The 18907-nt window shown below is 46.3% G+C and overlaps 1 protein-coding gene across 1 annotated transcript in view; it reads right to left on the bottom strand.

The window, feature by feature from the left end:
* Positions 1 to 11053, bottom strand: part of ADAM12 (ADAM metallopeptidase domain 12) — a 170263-nt gene extending 159210 nt beyond the window's left edge. Inside the window, exon 1 of the mRNA XM_062496601.1 lies at positions 10954 to 11053. Coding sequence (XP_062352585.1) covers positions 10954 to 11053 — 100 coding nt within the window. The remainder of the gene's footprint in view (positions 1 to 10953) is intronic.
* Positions 11054 to 18907: the final 7854 nt, after the last annotated feature.

Below are 18907 nucleotides of genomic sequence, written 5' to 3'. Positions count from 1 at the left end.
CTCCTCTGCTGCCTGGGGCCCATCAGATGGGAAACAGCTTCATCCCCTCACCAGGGGCCTTCCTCTTGTTTGGGATGATTCTTCTGTCACCTCCAAACTCAAACCAGAGATTTTCAATCCAAAATTCCCAAGTTTACACATTGAGAGGTCAAAATCTTGTCCTTCAAGATGGAGGTGAACTTAGGAACTTTAGGAAGGGGTAAGAAATGGAAGCTGCCCACAACACAGCACCCACAAGCAGGCAAGGGAAGGGTTTTACCACAGTTCAGTAAGAAAATATATTAGAATGTGTTTCTATCAGCAAACTTTACTCAAGAGTCCTCCTGAAATCCAATGCTCAGAGGTGGGACATGACTGCACAGAGGACAGGAATATTACAAAGAACCCAATAACTTCCAGGCTGGATCAAGGAGCTGAAGCCCAGGAGAGCTGTACTCTTGGGGATCATTAAGATTTCTGCTCTAATCATTGCTCTTCAAAGCAGGTGACACCAGAATGACCCACACGTGGCACTGGGGATAACACTGAGAATGCTGCATCACAAGAGGTGCTTCCAGGGAAGACCAGAGATCCAAGTTAATCCCGAGAGCTGCTGAGAGAAGCACATCTGGAATGCTGGGGGCATTTCTCCTCACCTGCATTCACAAAAGATGGATTGAGCCTGGAGCTGGTGGCGTGGAAAGGCTGCCAGGGAGAGCAGGGAAGTGGAAAGGCTGAATTGCAAGAAGGGAACCGGAAGAATTATTTTACATAATCTAGAAAACCAAAGGTGACAGGACCCATGATTGTCCCTTAGCTTTCTATGCCTCTTGGCATTTATCTTGCCAGTGCTGATATATTTATAGATAGCAGAAGCCTACACATAAAGTGAGATATGATTCCAACACAGAATTGCACAGAGGATCATCCAGCTCTTGTTCATCAAGGAAAACAAAAAGGAAAGAAAAAACAACTTGCTTTAAATGGAAATTGCCAACATTAGGGGTCAGATTATATAATGCCAAAAAAAAAAGACAATTATCCAACTATGTGGCCAAGGTCTAGGGATGTGAGATTTCAGCCCTCTGTTTCACTCCATCTTCCAGCAAAAGCCAAAATATTCCCCAAGTTAAACACTAACCAGGCACAGGCCTTGCTGAAACCACCTTCTAAAATGGTGCCTGTTCTGCCTGAGACAGGAAAAACAAATTGGTCATTAATAAAACCACAGAATCACAGAATGGTTTGGGTTGGAAGGGACCATAAAGCTCATTCCATTCCATCCCTGCCATGGACAGGGAACTTTCCACTGTCCCAGGTTGCTCCAACACATCCTTGGACACTTCAAGGGATGGGAATCTACAAACTCCCAGGGCACCAATATAAAAATAAAAAAAATACAAAATATAATTATATCTGATAATAAATGTAAAAATGCTAGAAAATAAACCAGTACCAGATTTCCAGTGCATAATGGTTAAACAAAGCCAGCCCTGGGACTTGCACAAGGTCAAAGAAGCAACAGCTTAAATTTTACATCAAGCAGCAGCCGAGAACACAGACACCCTCTCAAAAGAAAGGACAAAAATCACCACATTGATAAGGTGCTACCCATTATCCCACTTCCAGCACTTCCACAGCTTCATAAAAGCACCAGACTCTGCCCTCCTTTATTTCTCAGCACAAAAGCCTGGGCAAGATTTGACTGTGCATAAGTAAAACTCTTATCTCTTGCAGTAAAGTTTTTATTAACTCAAAAATCATGAATTATTTTCCCAGCTAACCTTTGCTCCTCTAAGCAATACATTGATTCATTCTACAAAACCCAGGAAAATTAGTCCTTTCATGGCCTGCTTGGAAAATAAGTCACAAAAAAAGACGAAAAACTAAACACAAAGTTTTACATGTTTTCTCCCTTCTCCCAAATTCCCAAGCCCAAGACCTCAGGCATTTAAGTACAAATAACCCTTGGAAAGCAACTAATTGCATGGATCTTCTTTAGCTTGAATTTTGTCCTTTTTTTCGCACTGCAAAATTACTACTTGTGTACAAAAAATTTGCCAACATGAGAAGTCAGCAGAGGTCTTTGATGAACCTAAGGGGAGGCAGCAGCAAAATGACTCCATGGATTTCTCAACTTAATTTTCCCTTCTTCTGGCTTCTAATGGGAAAAGATCCTGTGTCCAGCTTGATGTGTCTGTAAAGATGAAGCTCTGCAGCATCACCAGTGATCCACACCAGGCAGCTCCAGGATGAGAAATGGATGGCTGAGATTCCCTGATCCCCATTAACTGAACAGCAATAAAAACACGGCTTTCAATATTTGGGGTTTATAATTCTCAGATCTACCTCCTGTCATCACTTGCTCGTGCACAGTTACTCCTTTCCTAAATCTGATTCTGCTGATGAAATGATCAGCGACAGGGAACAGCCCTCTCACCCCTCCCCCATGAAATCCCATAAACTGCCTGGAATATGTCATGTGTTCAACATGTCAATGTGGACACGGCAGGGAAAGCTGAATTTTGAAGGTGACTTGATGCTCTCCTCCACCAAACTCTCTGTGATCAATGTCACTGCCCCACCAGCTGAACAAACTGATGACACAGAGAAAGGCAGAAAATAGAAAAGGCGGGGACAAAAAAAGAAAAACTAAAATGTTCCTTGTGGGACATACCCCCTAAGCAGTTGGATCATCTTAATCTTCAAGCTTCTGTAATACAACTGTTGGGAGGCTCCAAGTCTGAGCACAATAAAGTGCTTTATTCAGGGAACCATATGACTCCATCAGTCATTCAAGCACATGTTTGGCACAGATTGAAAGTGAAAAGCATAGCTGAGGCAAATATTTCAAAACTGAACTTGTCTTCCTAACACACATGGTTTATATATTGGTGTAATATCTATATAACTTTTCAGTTCTCATCTAGAGTAATGTCATGGCTGAAGTACAAAATGATGTCTCTGCACCAGGCCTTTCTTGGCAGATAACACATGCCAAAAAGCCATTTACTAGGAAATTAAAAGGAAGCTATCACACCTGGAAATAAAACCAAACAAACAAAAAGGAAAAAACCTACAAAAATGTCTTTGTTCCTTTTAATTCCTGAAAATTAATTTCTCCAATCAGGGTGCTGTGCCATCCCTCACTGGAGAGCTGTGCTGCAATAAACCCAGGCCAGGCAGCTCCTTCCTCCTCAAGTGCCTGAGATGTGTCTCCTCTGTTTGCAGATGAAATATTGCTCATCACAGAGAGCAACTCCTGCTGATGCAAATGCGATTAAAGCAATCTGGGCAGAGCACAGTGTGATTAAAGCACAAGTAATGGCAGAAGGATTTGGGCCCTCATTATACAAAATACATATTGAAATGCAGTCAAGGAGAGAAGCCAGTATATCTCAATATCCTCCCTGTTCTCCAGAACAAAATGTGACAAATGGAGCTGGGAGAACAACATTTGCCATTGACTGCAGGAGGGGGCAGGGAGCCTGCAGAACATTTCAAATAGCCCAAACCCAGCTTTATGATGTGTATGGAATACATACAGGGATATATTTGGGAAACAGCTGTCCAGCCTCATTTGGGATGCTGTTATGTTTGACTGAGGCATTACTATTCAGGACCAGTCCAAAGACAGAGTCGTCTTTCTTTTTCCTAGAAGAGAACATTTCAAAATATGGAGAAAGAAAGCAGTGATGCTCTGAAGGAAAGGGCATTTCAGCACAGTGGGTCACGGGGGTGGATCGAGAGGTTCCCCCCATGGAAGAGCTCAGGGCTTGGAGTTCACAGAAGTGGGCAAGTGAGAAATGCAAGATTCCAACCCAAAGGAGCTTTGGGAAGTCCGTGACACAACAGCTCAGGGGAACTTCTGTCCTCCTGCTGCAAATCCTGTTTTCAGCTGCTTCTTTTCCAGGCCCTGATCCACACCTTATCAATTGGCCCAACCATTCCCTCTTGCAAAAACAGGCAGGACAGGGCTCACAATGGATGAAAATTCTCAAGGGATGCACAGTGTCTTTTCCACAGCTATTTCCAGGATGCCAGAGTGAAGGATGTCCCATCTCAACTCAGCGTAGGTGTTACTGACACACATCTGCTTGCTCCTACATTGCTGCTTCTTCCCCAGAGAGTCCCTCATACCCTTGTTTTTAATTATGAACTCAGCCTTGCACCCTTCTGCACCAGCAGCACCTACCAAAAACACTTACCGAGACAGAGGAATAATAACCTGGGCTTTACAAGCACAAGGAATCCACACAGCTCCAAGGGCAGAGAAAAAGGTACTAAATATATCTTTACTTTCCAGCAATGAGTCCACATAATTATGTGAAAATCCAGGTCCAGCGCTCCTCTCCAACTCCTCCCCTCCAAAACCTCATGAAAGGCTACTTTCACTGAGTGAAGTTCAAATTACTCTCCAAAATACAATTTCCTCTTGGTCTTTCAGAAGGTACAGTGCAACGATTTACTAACCTGCCTCAGCGAGCACAAGGAGCTCTGAGCACAGCTGAACTGAGGGATGCTCCTTCCTGTGTACAGCCAGCAGAGAAAAGCACCACCGAGAGGGAGCGGGAGCTGTGCTCATCACAGGAGCACCAAACATCCCTTCAGGTCTCTCTGGGAAACACAGCAAACCCAGCTGAGGGGAATTGCGGTAAGAATTTGGGTGAGCAGGCACGGGATGTGATTTGTAGCTCCTCCCCAAGCCTAGGAGCTCCTGGGCTGAGGAGCTGCTATCCATCAGGAGTTTTGTGTGGGGAATTCCTGATCCTCACAGCGCACAGCAGCAGGGAGAGGAGAATGAACTGCACCTGCTCCAGCACAAGCTGCCACTGAATCTCCCTTCTGCTTATAAAAACATGAATGAAGAGGCAACTTGGAGTTATTTAATGTTCTTGAAGCCACCTCTGCTGCTCAGGTTTATGAGCGTGACCTTGCAGAAAGTGTCACCAAAAGCTCTGGGTTGCTCCATAACTCTTGACTTCCACACATTCCTCCAGCAGATGAGCTGCAGGAGCAAAGAGCATTTATTTTTATGGTTTCTTCAGGCTAGGATATCTCCCCAGATTGCTACCACAGCTCGGCTCATCTGCTCTACACATCCTCTGATGCTGCAGAAAGGATCTCAAATGCCAGCACAGGACACGAGCACCAGGCTGTACAAAGGACTCCAGTACATGGAAGGGAGGGAATGGATGCCAAAAGAGGGTCAGGCATAGAAACAAGATAAAAACAGCACACAGGAGTAAATAGCTCCTTCTTTCTAAAGTGTGAAGATTTAAACTAAAAGAGGAGAGATTTAGATTTGGTATCAGGAAGAAATTCCTCCCTGTGAGGTGGAGAAGGGCTGGGATGGAATTCCCAGATTTGCTGTGGCTGCCCCTGGATCCCTGGCAGTGCCCAAGGCCAGGTTGGACATTGGGGTTGGAGCACCTGGGACAGTGGGAGGTGTCCCTGCCATGGCAGGGGTGGGAATGGATGGGATTTGAGGCCCCTCCTAACCCAAACCATTCTGGGCTTCTGGGATTTCTCCTGCAACAATCCCGTATTTTCACCTTGGTGTTTACTCAGAGTGTGTCTGCACCTTACTCAGGAGGCAAGAGATGAAGAAATAAATCCTCTTTCTTTTGAGATACTCACCTCATGCTTCAAAACACACATTAAAATGCAAGAGTAGATTTGAACCCTTTCATGGAGACCCTTTCATGATCTCCAGTTCTAAAAGGAACATGGATGAGGTGCTGTGTCCTTCCCTGTGTGCTCCACAGGGATATAGTGAATTTATTCCCAACTCTCTCTACCATCACAGTGCTCTCAGTGGCAGAAAAGGAACGGAATATAAACTTCAATAATATGGACTGAATTATCCTCCTCACATCTTCTAATGTTGAAGTAGCAGAGGATCTCAGCACAGACCATCACTGCATTCGGGCAGTGCTGCTGGGTAAAACACTGGTCATGCTCAGCTCCAGGCCTGAACAGGCCCATATGATCCCCTCATTAAATGATAAAGTCCAGATTTTGTAATTTTTAAATTTTTTTTTGCATAATTGTACAAAAAAAAAATCCCATAAATCCTTTAATTTGCTGAAGCTTGTATCTTAATACAGTCTTTCAGAGGTAAGCAGTCCCATGTGAGGTTTATCTTCCAGCTGCTTTCAGGATTAGAACACATTTAAAGGAAGAAAGGAAACAGCAGACTTTCACCATTGTCAGAAAAAGGTTTTTTTCACTTTATGCATAAATTTCTAGGGGCTGACACAGTTGCTTTTAAAAAGACCTCAAAATAAACGAGTTAAAGATACTTTTGTGCCAAATTCTGCATCCAGCTTCTTCTGCCTTGATGTGCATTGTCCAGTGTGGCCATCAGGCCATGACACATTTCACTTCTTGCCTTATTACATCATAGACTTGCGACAAGAAAGAATTTGTTCTTCTAATCACTGCTTTTAGCAAGCTGACCTTGTGAAAGAACAATTTCCTGCCTCCAAAACTCTTTCTTATCTTAGCTCCAGGTCATGGAAAGCAGCAAATTCATTTGTATGGGGTGTAAAAAAATTAGTGGAACAACCTGAAGGGACTAAACAGATTAATTTCTGATTAGATGATGCAGTTCAAGTTACTTGATACCAACTTATCTCAAAAGCCTGCATGAACCCTAAAAAGAGAAGGGTCAACATGCTGGAGCAGGGCTCTACTAAGAAACAATCCCTCCTCTTAGTTAGTGGGATGGCAAAAAGACAAAAATTTAATACATTTGAAGCCCTCTGCTCTGTATTAACCAGAAACAGAAGGGATTAAGCTCTTGGGCTGCACTGTCCTACGAAGAATCAACTGCTACCCTCAAACTGTGGGGTTTTAATTTACTTGGTCATAGATCTGCCCTGGAGACTCAGCAGGACCTACGAGAAGCCTGTGCAGGTGTCATCCAGGCCTGTAGCACTCCAGAATCGTGCAGATGATGTGCTTTTGTCCAGGGAGAAATTTGAGGAGCTGCTGGAAATGTAAGTACAAAGTGCAGGCAACGGGGAGAGCGAGATCCAGGATGGGGTGCAGTAAAACCTAAGAGCTTGTAGAGGAAGGAAAGTCACCAGAAAAAGGGGATTAAATAAAAAAAAAAAGTCCCAGCAATATGAACAGCCTGGCATCCTAAGCAGGATGGGATGGTGTGAGACAGAGCTGGGGAGAGCCTGCTGCGTAACCTGACAGTATTCCAGACCGATTTCCAAACTCCCTAAAAATGTCAGTTCCTGGGTTATAGCAGCTCTCACAGCCCAGGTGAAGAGAAACCAACCCCAAGAGCCTGGTCCCTCTGACAAGGCAGCTCAGGGCTCACCCTTCACTCTGCCACAGCCCAAAAGGAGGCTCAGGAACACAAAGAAAACAGAGCCCAGCTGCACTCCTCGGCCAGTTTGCCCTGGCAGTGTCAGATCTGCTGGAAACAGCAGGGATTTCTGTCAGGAGGAGCATATGGGAGGTCTGGGGAAGGCTGGTGGAGGACTAAATAAGCTTTTACATGAGTTGAGGCTTTTTAGAACAGAATTTCATGATCATGGGAGGTGAGAGAGGGCTTTGGTGGGAATAACAGATAAATAGATATCTTCAGTGAGATAAACAGATAAACACAGCCCTGGTGTGCTGCAGTCACCCACATGCCATCAGAGAAATCCCACTGGGGCTCCCAGCAGGATGAAAAACCACCCAAAACACAGCCTGACAGTCAAGAGTTCAAGGATGCTCTTTGGATCTGGATCAGGACTTTTCCAAAAATACCAAGCAGAGCAAGAGATGAGACACTAAAGGAAACACCAGTGAAGAGCCTGTGAGCTCCCCAGAGGGCTGGAGGTGAAGGATGCAAACTCAGCTGAAGAGTGGGAATAAAATGCATCAGCTGGGGGATTTTGGCACGGATCTCCGGAGCCCCACGGACAATGACAGCTCATGCCAGGCTGTCTGTAGGGGACCTGGAGGGGATAATCATCAGACTAGGAGGTGATTATGCACACACTAGAAATGTCTGCTACAAATGCTGGAGTAGTTAGAGAGAATTTATAAATCCTGAGCTCTAAAACACAGAGGGTGATGGAGAAATCAGGCTTAGAGCACAAGACAAGGCAAGATTTCTTCTCCTGCAATTTATTTCCATTAGATCTAAGGAAACTGCAATCAGTAGCAAATCAAAATCTAGACAAAAGTGATTTTAACTGAAGGTAAAGAATTTGGGGTTGCAGGTTTAGGATTTGCATTTTTTTCACACCCAGAGAAACTGTGGCTCTTCTATCCCTGGGACTGTTCAAGGCCAGGTTGGATGGGGCTTGGAGCAACCTGGGATAGTGGAAGGTGTCCCTGCCCATGGCAGGGGGTGGACAAGATGGTTTTGAAGGTCCTTTCCAACCCAAACCATTCTGTCATTCTAAGAGCCATTTTTTAATGCTGTTTTCCCAACTAAAACATAATATTTAAAAGAAATGTAAAAGTTTTTGCACACACACTCTAATTTGGACTTTACCTATTCACAGCATTACTTTGTCTGCCCTGCAGAAACAAGACAGCTTTGACCTCAAAAATCTTGTCAGGTGTAGATTTTAAAGTATTTGACTGAGGCTGTAAGATCAGATCTTATCCTACTTTAGATCCCACTCCACAAGGACAACGAAGTTAATTTGGCCTGGTTTGAGTTTTCCTTTTTGTCCATGAGGTTCTTTAAGCAGAAACCCAGCACAAGACTGAAAACTAAAAAGGCAATAGTAAAACCACAGAAAAATGGAAAGAAAACAGACTAAAAGCAAGCAGCAGGGCTACTTTTAAGTTATCTAGCTCACAACCTGATAATTTCTGTGTAATAACAGACCTGTCACTCCAGCAGCCACACATTATTGCCACGTTCCAAACCCAGCTCTTGAGGCACATCGTAACTCCAACTTGTCTTAACCACTACGCACGAGTTTATGTAAAAAAATCAGGATGTCCTGGCAGCATTAGGATATCCTGCTGGGCTCCAGAATGCCCAGTGAGACCCGTGGCAGCCCAGCCAAGAGCACTTGCTGTCGCTGGGAGCGCGGCCGGGTGTGGAAACTCGCGGCTGGAACTTTCAGCACCTCCGCGACCAAGAAAGCAGCACAAGCTCTGGCAGGGCTAAAACTGTGCTCTGCTTCCACAGGAAAAAAAAAAAAAGTGGAATTAAGGCAGGGGATGCTCACTGAATATTCTGGATGGGAAAGAGCAAATTACAGAAGTGGTACAGAAAGAAGAGGAGCAGGAAGATACAGGAAGGCAAACCTAAGCCACTACTGTTGCCCAAATGTAGACATCTAAAGTCCCATAGAGATGAGCAGCTGACACAAACTTTACACAGAGCTTAAATCATCAGTGTGAATGTAACCTTAGAGCTTCAGCTTGGCTCTGAGGGAATTCTGAGCCACAAGAAACCGGATTTCCCATCGTTCTTCCCATTGTGCTCACTCATCTGTGCGCTAGAGCCAAGTCACCCACAGTTTACCCTCTTAGTATTGTAGGGACGAACACTTTGAAGTGTTTAACCTCCAATTCTCCCATCTGCAAGTGAACTTGCCAAACCACGGAGGGGCTGGCCAGCCACAGTGGCTCCCACACTCAGAGAAGAAACCCATCCTCCCACCCAAACCAACCCTCCTTTGCCCCATGAAAAGGGAACAGCCACAGGGCACCTATTCCTCTTCATCTGCCAGGGAATTTCTGCAGCCTTTGCCCCAAACCCACTGATTTGGTGCAAATACAAGTATTGGCAAAGAGAAATCAAGACCCCTCCCAATGGCAAAGCTGCAACTCCTGTTAATCCATTAAGATAAATTCCAGGTGCTTGATCAAAGGCAACACCTTGTCCTTTCCCCCTCTGGGATTTCCATGTGCTAAAGTATCTCCCTATCTTTTCTCTTAGCAAGTTCAGAGCCAAAGTCCCAGTGAAAGTCGCTGTCAATAAATTTGGAGATAAGCTAATATTTACAAAGCTTCAAGTTACAATGGGGGGAAAAAAAAGAAAAAAAAAGACCAAACACACGGGTTTGTAGTAACACGCAGGGACACACGCACCCTGGGTGCTGTTAAATGTGTTCATAGAGGAGAATCTCTTTTCCTCTCACATGAAATCTGCACTGTCAGCTGCTGCTTAACGAAGAGAAGACCTGGGCGCTCTGAGGGTTCCAGAATCACCCCCAAACTTGCTGTAGGAAGAGACAATCCCTCCCTAGGCAGTTCCCCATCCATAACATGGATAGCACAGCGCTCCACAGCTGAATCCCCGCCCGGAGCTCACTTTGAATGAACACAGCGGCGGCGAGAAAACTTTTACCCAGCCAGGACGCTTTTACCGTCGCTATTTGGCTTTTCCGCGCAATTTTTTCCCAGCTGGAAGCAGAGCCCAAACTCTGACAAGACTCCCAGACCCTTGAATTCAGCCCCGGGGGCTGTTTGGAGGGGATGCGTGGGAGAAGAATTTCCAACTCCCCCTCTCCACGGGAGAGAACCCCCGAATATGCACAACGTGGAGGAGCGGGGGGGCGATCCCCGGGATCAGCTCCGGTCCTGGGGAATGGGAACCGGCAGGGATGGGGGTGCAGAGAAGGGACCAGCAGATTTGGGGGTGCCAGGGGATGGGACCCGGCGGGGATGGGGGTGCCGGGGGATTGGGGTGCAGAGAAGGGACCCGATGGGTTTTGGGGTGCCGGGGGTTTGAGACCAGCAGGTTTGGGGGTGCCAGGGGATAGGAGCCGGCGGGTTTTGGGGTGCTGCACAGCGCAGTTATCCCGGGAAATCTCCGCCGAGCGGGAGCTCCGCAGCTCCGCGTGTGCCCGGCCGGGACCTCCCGCTCCATGCCCGCAGCGGAGCGGGGGGAGCAGCGCTCCGAATCCATCTCCCCGCTCCTGCTGCGGCTAAAAATGGAGCTCGGGGGCCGGGGATCCTTTCGGGAGAAGCCCCGGGGGGCTGTGTGTGACTTACCGAAGGGCGATGCCGAGAGGAGCCAGCCCGGGCCGAGCAGCAGCAGCAGCAGCAGCGCACGGGGGGAGCGCGGCTGCGCTGCCTGGAGGCGCTTTGACATCGCAGCCCAGACTGAGGTAGACAAACTTTCATCAGCTGGGGCTGGAGAGCAGCCCCATAATATACAGTTACCGAGAGGAGCGCTCTGGGACTCAGGATGTGAGAGATTTCCTGCATGCAGTTAACTCCAAAACCCCTCCTTGCTCCTGCCTCAGCTGCTCATGAGCTGGGTTCGTGTCGGTTATTTCATATTCTTTTGTTGTTGTTTTGGCAAGGACCAAAACCAATCCTGCACCCCTGGAACATCTGAGCCCCTCCACAGGGTCCCAGCCCTGGGGGGCTCCGGAGTCCCCCCCTCCCATCCCTGCTCCCGGAGTTTTCCCAATTTTTTTTTTTTTTTTTTGACTCCACACACAAGCCTGCCTGCCGCCTCTGGAAAGGCATCTGTGTATGTTAGAGCTCAGGGGTTATTTATTGGTTTCATAATTATTTCAGAGTTGTTTCTGGTGTTGTTTCTTATTTTATATTGTGAAGGTTTTAAAAGAAGGGGGAAGGAAAAAAAAAAAATAAGCAACAAAACACACCCACAGAGTTGCCAGATGCATTTTTTAAAATCTCCCTCATTCAAATTATTATTACTGAATGTCTGGGAGAATAACTCCTTAATGTACCACCAAAACACATGTAAATGCCCACACGTTTTTGTGGAGCAGCAGAAAAAAACCAAAACAAAACCAAAAAGATTTGAATCCTGAAGATCCTCACAGACTTCTACTGTGCAGTTTTTAGCTTTAATTTACTAAGATTCTTCCCAAATCTCAGGGTTTGGATGTTGACACTGAATTCTGCAGCTTGGCTCCATGTTCCTTGTGCATGAAACAGTTGGCAGAAATGTTCTGAGATGTGTCTGTAGGCCAGCAGGCATAAGAGCCATGCAATCCCGTTGAAAAATGGTGTTTGGAATCACAGATTTGGGGCTGTTCTGGAGCAGAGGATGCTGATTATTTCCAGTGATCCAGACTATGCTTTTCACCAGCTCTGGGGATAAATGGGCCAGAAATTGCAGGGGTACAACCTCTGTGGTTCCCAGACTGGAGCCTGGCACGGTGCCCTGGCAGCATCACTGAGGCATCCCAGGCTAACTGTGTAATGCCAGGTCACCCCAGCACAAATAAACCTGGAAAAGGGCTGGGACAATGAAGAATGTGCAGAAAGGGCTCTCAACAACTGCTGTGCTTGGCACTTAAAATGCACCTTTCCCCTCTTACCCCTCTGCCCAAACCAGACCCACGGCCTCACCTCCAGTTGCTCTGAAATTTGAATTTTGTCTACACTTACACCTCAACCCTCACCTCACGTTTTTCTCATTGTGTGTATTCCCTCTCTCTGGGAGCAGCCAGGGATTAGCCTATATGTAACTTTAAATAGCCAAATGCTAAAGTTTCCCTACTCAGCCATTATCAATTACAATTTAACAGCTACGCTCAGGAATGTTTCATCCCTCAAACACAAACTAATGAACTCCATCAACTCTCTCATTAAGGACATATGTACCCCACAGAGAACATTGGTTAAAAACATTAAAATTCAAACAGAAGACTCCTTTGTGGAAGGCTACCATAAAGACCATGCAGACATCTTTAGTCTCTGAAGGTATTTTTCCCATTAAAATTAGAAAAAATCAGTTAAAGGGAACTACAGACTTCAAAATAGGGTTTTGGTAGTCCCACAAGGATTTTCCTTACAGTGGTAGTACTTTTATCTGAGTAACAATATTTGCTAACAGAAAATGTGGAGCCAATTATATCTTGGTCATTCATTAGCATAAATGAAGTAGATATTATCAGAGTTTCGAAGTAGATATTATCAGAGTTTCTCTTCTTCCCCCCAAAAGGAATTGTTGCCTTTTACTATTCTAATTTTATGGGCTTGAAATTGATAAATCAATACTTTATCACAAAAGAGCCCCAAATATTTTATTAACAACATCCATGTAGGAATGTTACTGAATTACAACTTCTACTGGAGAACAACAGCACAATTTCACCTCAGTTTCAAAATTCTCTTGGAAAAAAAAAGAAAGACAGGTTATGGGAAGTGCCCCTGCTTCACTGGGATGTGCGGGGAGAGGCCAGGCCTGGCCTTTTGACTCCTCATGTCAAAGCACCTCCCACAAGCAGTTTTACAAGGCTTGGTTTATCCACTCGAGAAGAGCAAGGCTGAGTTTCCCTGCAGGAAATGAAAACCGCATTCAGGTTGTGTGGCTGCTTCAAAGAGGGCCACAGCCCTGATTCTCCAGGTTATTCCCATGGGACATGGCTCTAAATCCATCCCTCCACCCATCCATGGATTCATCTATCCATGGATCCATCCATCCATCATCCATCCATCCATCATCCATCCACCCATCATCCATCATCCATCCACCCATCATCCATCATCCATCCACCCATCATCCATCCATCATCCATCCACCCATCATCCATCATCCATCCATCCATCATCCATCCACCCATCATCCATCCACCCATCCATCCATCATCCATCCACCCATCATCCATCATCCATCCATCCATCCATCCATCCATCATCCATCATCCATCCATCATCCATCATCCATCCATCCATCATCCATCATCCATCCACCCATCATCCATCATCCATCATCCATCCATCATCCATCCATCCATCCATCCATCATCCATCCATCCATCCATCCATCCATCATCCATCCATCCATCCATCATCCATCCATCCATCCATCATCCATCCATCATCCATCCATCATCCATCCATCCATCCATCCATCCATCCATCATCCATCCATCCATCCATCCATCCATCCATCCATCCATCCATCATCCATCCATCATCCATCCATCCATCAATCCCAGCTTTGTTCTTCAGCACTCTCAGGGGAAGAGGAATGGACGGAAGGGGTTGTCCAGGTGTCTCACTGCTTTTGGGGTTGGTTTTACCATTTTATCTTTTGCTGTTCCTTTTTTATGCTTCCTCCCCTTCATTTTTTTCCTCCTTATCTTGCTTACTGTATGTATTTTGTTTTTCTTCAATTCCAAGAAGCTTTTCCTTCCAAAGCATTCACTTCACTGTGTTCTAGTTCAGGGTTCTCCTGCAGTAGCAACAGCATAAGAACAGCTAAATCCTCTTTTTACTCCTGGTTTTTACCTCCTTGGGCAAGGGTAACCTAACATAGCACCCTTTTTTCTCTGTCCCTACAGACAGAGGCTGGCACACGCTGGGTGCTAGGTTTGCCTTTGAGCCTCTGCAGGAAAAGCGAGCCAGGCGTGACCTAAAAGCTGTGGAGAACAAATCCTGCTGCTGGAACACCTCTGTGCTTAGAGGTGTGTGCAGGAACAGCTCGGGGTCACCTGTGGCCGGGGGAATATCCAAGGAATGAAGTGACAAGGATGTCCCAGATCCTATCAGGGGCTCCTCTGAGCTTCGTGGCCCTCTCTTCCCCCTGAAGTGGTTTGGAAACACTTCACAGACATTTTTTTAGCCGGAGAATGTGAGAATTGGAGATGCTTGCAGGGATGTGCCCTGCATTAATCGCTACCTGTTGTCATTCCCTCCTCCCTCCCCCTGCCCCTGAATTGTCACCGTGTCACTGTCGCAGGTAGCTCAACTCTCAGTTCACATTTAGGTGTGGAAATCATTTGATGTAAAGGGCACTCACGATTTGAAACGATGAATATTTGACCATGTGACAGCACAGGAGGTTGGCTGAGCCTCTGCTTATGAAATTACTGATTCATGAGGAGCTATAGCTCACATGGCACTGCAAAGGTCAGTCTGGAGGAGACAATCAGGAAGGGAGCAGTGTGGAATAACTTACCTGGAAACAAGCTCAACATACACACACACCAGCAAGGAGGAGCATGCACCGAGGGAAACGTGGATTTCCATTAGTTCCCCCTTGGTTAAACGAGTTTTGAGACAGAATTAGTGACTGATGGAGACAACAGGGAAAGAATGAGTGGAGAGATGATAGATTAAGTGTAAATAAATCTTTCAGACGATGATACTGTGATGCTTTGGTAACATTAGCTCCAAGGCAATGTACATTAGTTGATATTAATTGTCAGATGGGTATGCTATGGGGTGTGGAGTATGAGGAAAGGAAAGGAAAAGGAGGAAAAGGGGGGAGAATGTGGAAAAGGGGGAAAAATGTGGAAAAGGAAAGCTGTCTGCTCCCTTTCTCTGGCAGAGCAGGATTTGTATCCCTTGTGTTATGAAGAGAGGTTAAACCACTTCACAGAGCTGAACAATTTCAAGATAAGAGGTTCTGCTGGGCAGAAAGCACCTCTGTAAGACTGCTCTCACATCCTCCCAGATCAGCTGTGATCCCCTCTTGGATATCCAGGAAACCTCACTGTAATCACAGCATTGAGTATTATCCAGATTTTTTTTTTATTCCCCTATGTGCCAAAATGCATGAGGACTTGTCTGGGCTTAGCTGCAGGGATCTACAGTTTTGGGGCCTCCAGGCTAAAGTTTTTTCTTCTCAGAGTAAACAAAACAAAACAAAAAAGCTTTTCCCTTTGAAATCTGTGTGTCCCCAGGCCAGCTGCTGAGACTTTGTGTCTCCAGTCCTCCCTCACTTCATTAACTCTCTGCACAATCAAGATCCTGCTGAATTGTGACTGCAGTGGCAGATTACAGTCTCTATAATTAACAGGCATAGATAGAGCATAATTCAGCCTGACCTTTGCCACAGAGCTCTGCTCTGCTCTGCAGACCCCTGTCCCAGCCCTCAGACATGGAGCAGCATCCACCAGGGCTGAGCTCTGAAATAAAACCCTGGCTGTAAATCCTGTTTGCTGCACATACTTGAGAGATGGATTCTGTGGATTTCCCAGTTTCCCAGGGCAGGTTTCCACCCTCTGTGCATGCCTTGAGGATCTGCTGAGCTGCCCTGAGCAGCACAGTGAGTCTGCACCACGCTGTGATGCCCAGGAAATGCAATTCATGATCAGCAATCTCTGTTGTTACCCATAAATTCATCCCTACCTTCTCCTTTGGTTATGATTTTCCCTTCCTATCCTAAAGGTCCCATAATATTGGATTCATCTGGAATTTCTGTCCCAAAACTGTGAGTTGGCCAATGTGGCTGGGAACAGCAAGAGGGGGCAGAGCAGGGAGCCTGGCTCCAGTTCCTGCACTGGCCATGAGGCCATGGTGCATCTGCACATCCAAAATAAAGAGCTCCCAGTGCCCAGCTGGGATCCAGCAGAGTTCAGGGACAGGGACAGGCTTCTCCTGTGGCTGGCAGTGTCCAAGGCCAGGTTGGATGGAGCCTGGAGCACCCTGGGATAGTGGAAGGTGTCCCTGCCATGACAGGGGTGGGACTGCATGATGTTTAAGATCCCTTCCAACCCAAACCATTTTGGGATTTTCTGACTTTGAGAACCAAGGATTTACTCAAGTTTCTCCCTTGCTGCACAAATAAAAAGGACACACTGAGGAAAGCTGGGATTTTGTGGAGATATTGGGAGTAACATGGTCCTTTGTAGAGAGCCTTGAACTGCCATGGCAAATCAACAGGATATAACATGGAATTAAACACTGAAACGGATTTTTTTTTTAATAGAGAAAAATCTAAACCAACTCCTACCTTGTCTGAGGTCTGAGTGATAAAGCACTGTAACATTAAATTCAAGCGTAAACAAAACTGACAAAGCCATCTGAATTTCTTTATGCACTTAATAAATGAGATGCAGGATTTTCAATCTGTCTCAGGGATAAAACACAACCAGAGAGAGCAAACCCCTTCCATTCAGCTGTGTTTGGAGAGCACTCCCTGCCAGCATTGTTTGTACCTGGAAGAAGGACAGCAGGGCTGGTGCTTAGTGCCACGGGCTCATCACATTCCTCTTCTCCTGTTTTCCCTGCCCAGTTTGTCCTGCTGCTCCACGGGCAATATAATTTTGGAAAGCAGCTCCTTTTCTCTAGCAAGGCAGGGGAGTAAATTCTGCTTTAATGCTGATTAAGCTCCATGTAGTTCTTTATGGGGAAGCTGCACAGAGCCCGTTGCAGGCGGCTGTCACAGGGCCAGGGGTGAAAAAGCCAAGAGGAGCTCAGGGAAGAGCAAACAAAGAAATCCACCCCTGCAAAGATCCAGGACCTTAACAGCAACAACAGCAACCCTGAAATTCTTCAGCAGTTAAAACACAAAGCCCCAAAGCTCACACGTTCTTTGCCTGCAGCACAAAACCTGGGTCAGGCAAACACTGAGCTCTCCGTGAGCCTGGACACCACCAGCACCTTCCCCACCTCGGGGCACCCCTGCACCCCAAACCCTACAGCCCCAACATCCCAGGAATGCAGGGATACACCCCTGCACCCCAAACCCTACAGCCCCAACATCCCAGGAATGCAGGGATACACCCCTGTACCCCAAACCCTACAGCCCCAACATCCCAGGAATGCAGGGATACACCCCTGCACCCCAAACCCTACAGCCCCAACATCCCAGGAATGCAGGGATACACCCCTGTACCCCAAACCCTACAGCCCCAACATCCCAGGAATGCAGGGATACACCCCTGTACCCCAAACCCTACAGCCCCAACATCCCAGGAATGCAGGGATACACCCCTGCACCCCAAACCCTACAGCCCCAACATCCCAGGAATGCAGGGATACACCCCTGTACCCCAAACCCTACAGCCCCAACATCCCAGGAATGCAGGGATACACCCCTGCACCCCAAACCCTACAGCCCCAACATCCCAGGAATGCAGGGATACACCCCTGCACCCCAAACCCTACAGCCCCAACATCCCAGGGATGCAGAACTCAGGGTGTACAAAGAAGAGTTATGAAGATGGGGAAGGGTTTGGGGGTGCAGGGGTATATCCCAGCTGGAGGAGACTGAGGGGAGACCTCATGGGGGTCTGCAGCTCCAATCTATGACAGGGACAGCACCCAGGGAATGACTGGAGATGTGCCAGGGGGGTTTAGGTTGGATTTTAGGGAAAGGTTCATCCCCAGAGGGTGCTGGCACTGCCCAGGCTCCCCAGGGAATGGGCACAGCCCCAGAGCTCCAGGAGTTTGGACATTCCCAGGGATGCCCAGGGTGGGACTTTTGGGGTGTCTGTGCAGGGACAGGAGCTGTGGATCCCTTCCAGTTTGGGATTTTCTGTGATCCCCTGGTTCCCAGCTATACCCCGTAGGAAATTACCCATCAATATTTTCCTCTTCCAGCCTTCCTCCAGGAAGAGGAAGAAAACCCACATGCTGAACATTCTTGTTTTAGTACCTCACGAGCAAATACCTTTATAAAACCCAAACAAATAAACAAAATTTGGGCTGTCTGCACAGTCCTAAACCTCCATGGGAGGGAAGAAACACCATTTTAGGCTTTCCCACAAATTTCAGGACTGAGAAATGAAGATTTTCCAGCAAGATCCTTATATCAAACAGGACACTCCTGATAATATGTCAGGAAGGTGTCTTGTGCTAAAATCCTTTAAAATCCAACAAATAACCCATTAAATATGTGGGGAGGGTTGGGTTTTTTTACTCCAGACTAGACATTGAGAATAAGTGCTTTGATGTGCTGCCTCAAATTTCACTGTCGCTCTGAAAACAAAAGAAAGACAAAAAGCCACAAATTTTTACATGTCTCACAAGAGGACAGCATTCAACTCAGACTGAAAATTATGAAGTCGTATATTTTTAATATTCCTGTCTAGCCCTCTGCAAACCACGGAACAATGCAACATCCATCATCATAAAAAGCTGGGGCAGTAAATTAGGAAGACAGCATATTTGGGGGCATTTTTTAAAGAAAAATAAATATTCCTAATGGGAAACTTGAGAGAAATCATTAAAAATTACTGTGGTATCCATCAGAGGAGAATGAAATCAATTAGGTCTTAATCTCCTGTTA

Source organism: Cinclus cinclus, chromosome 7, assembly GCF_963662255.1.
Source record: "Cinclus cinclus chromosome 7, bCinCin1.1, whole genome shotgun sequence".
NCBI lineage: Eukaryota > Metazoa > Chordata > Aves > Passeriformes > Cinclidae > Cinclus > Cinclus cinclus.
This window is presented reverse-complemented; position numbering and strand designations above follow the sequence as displayed.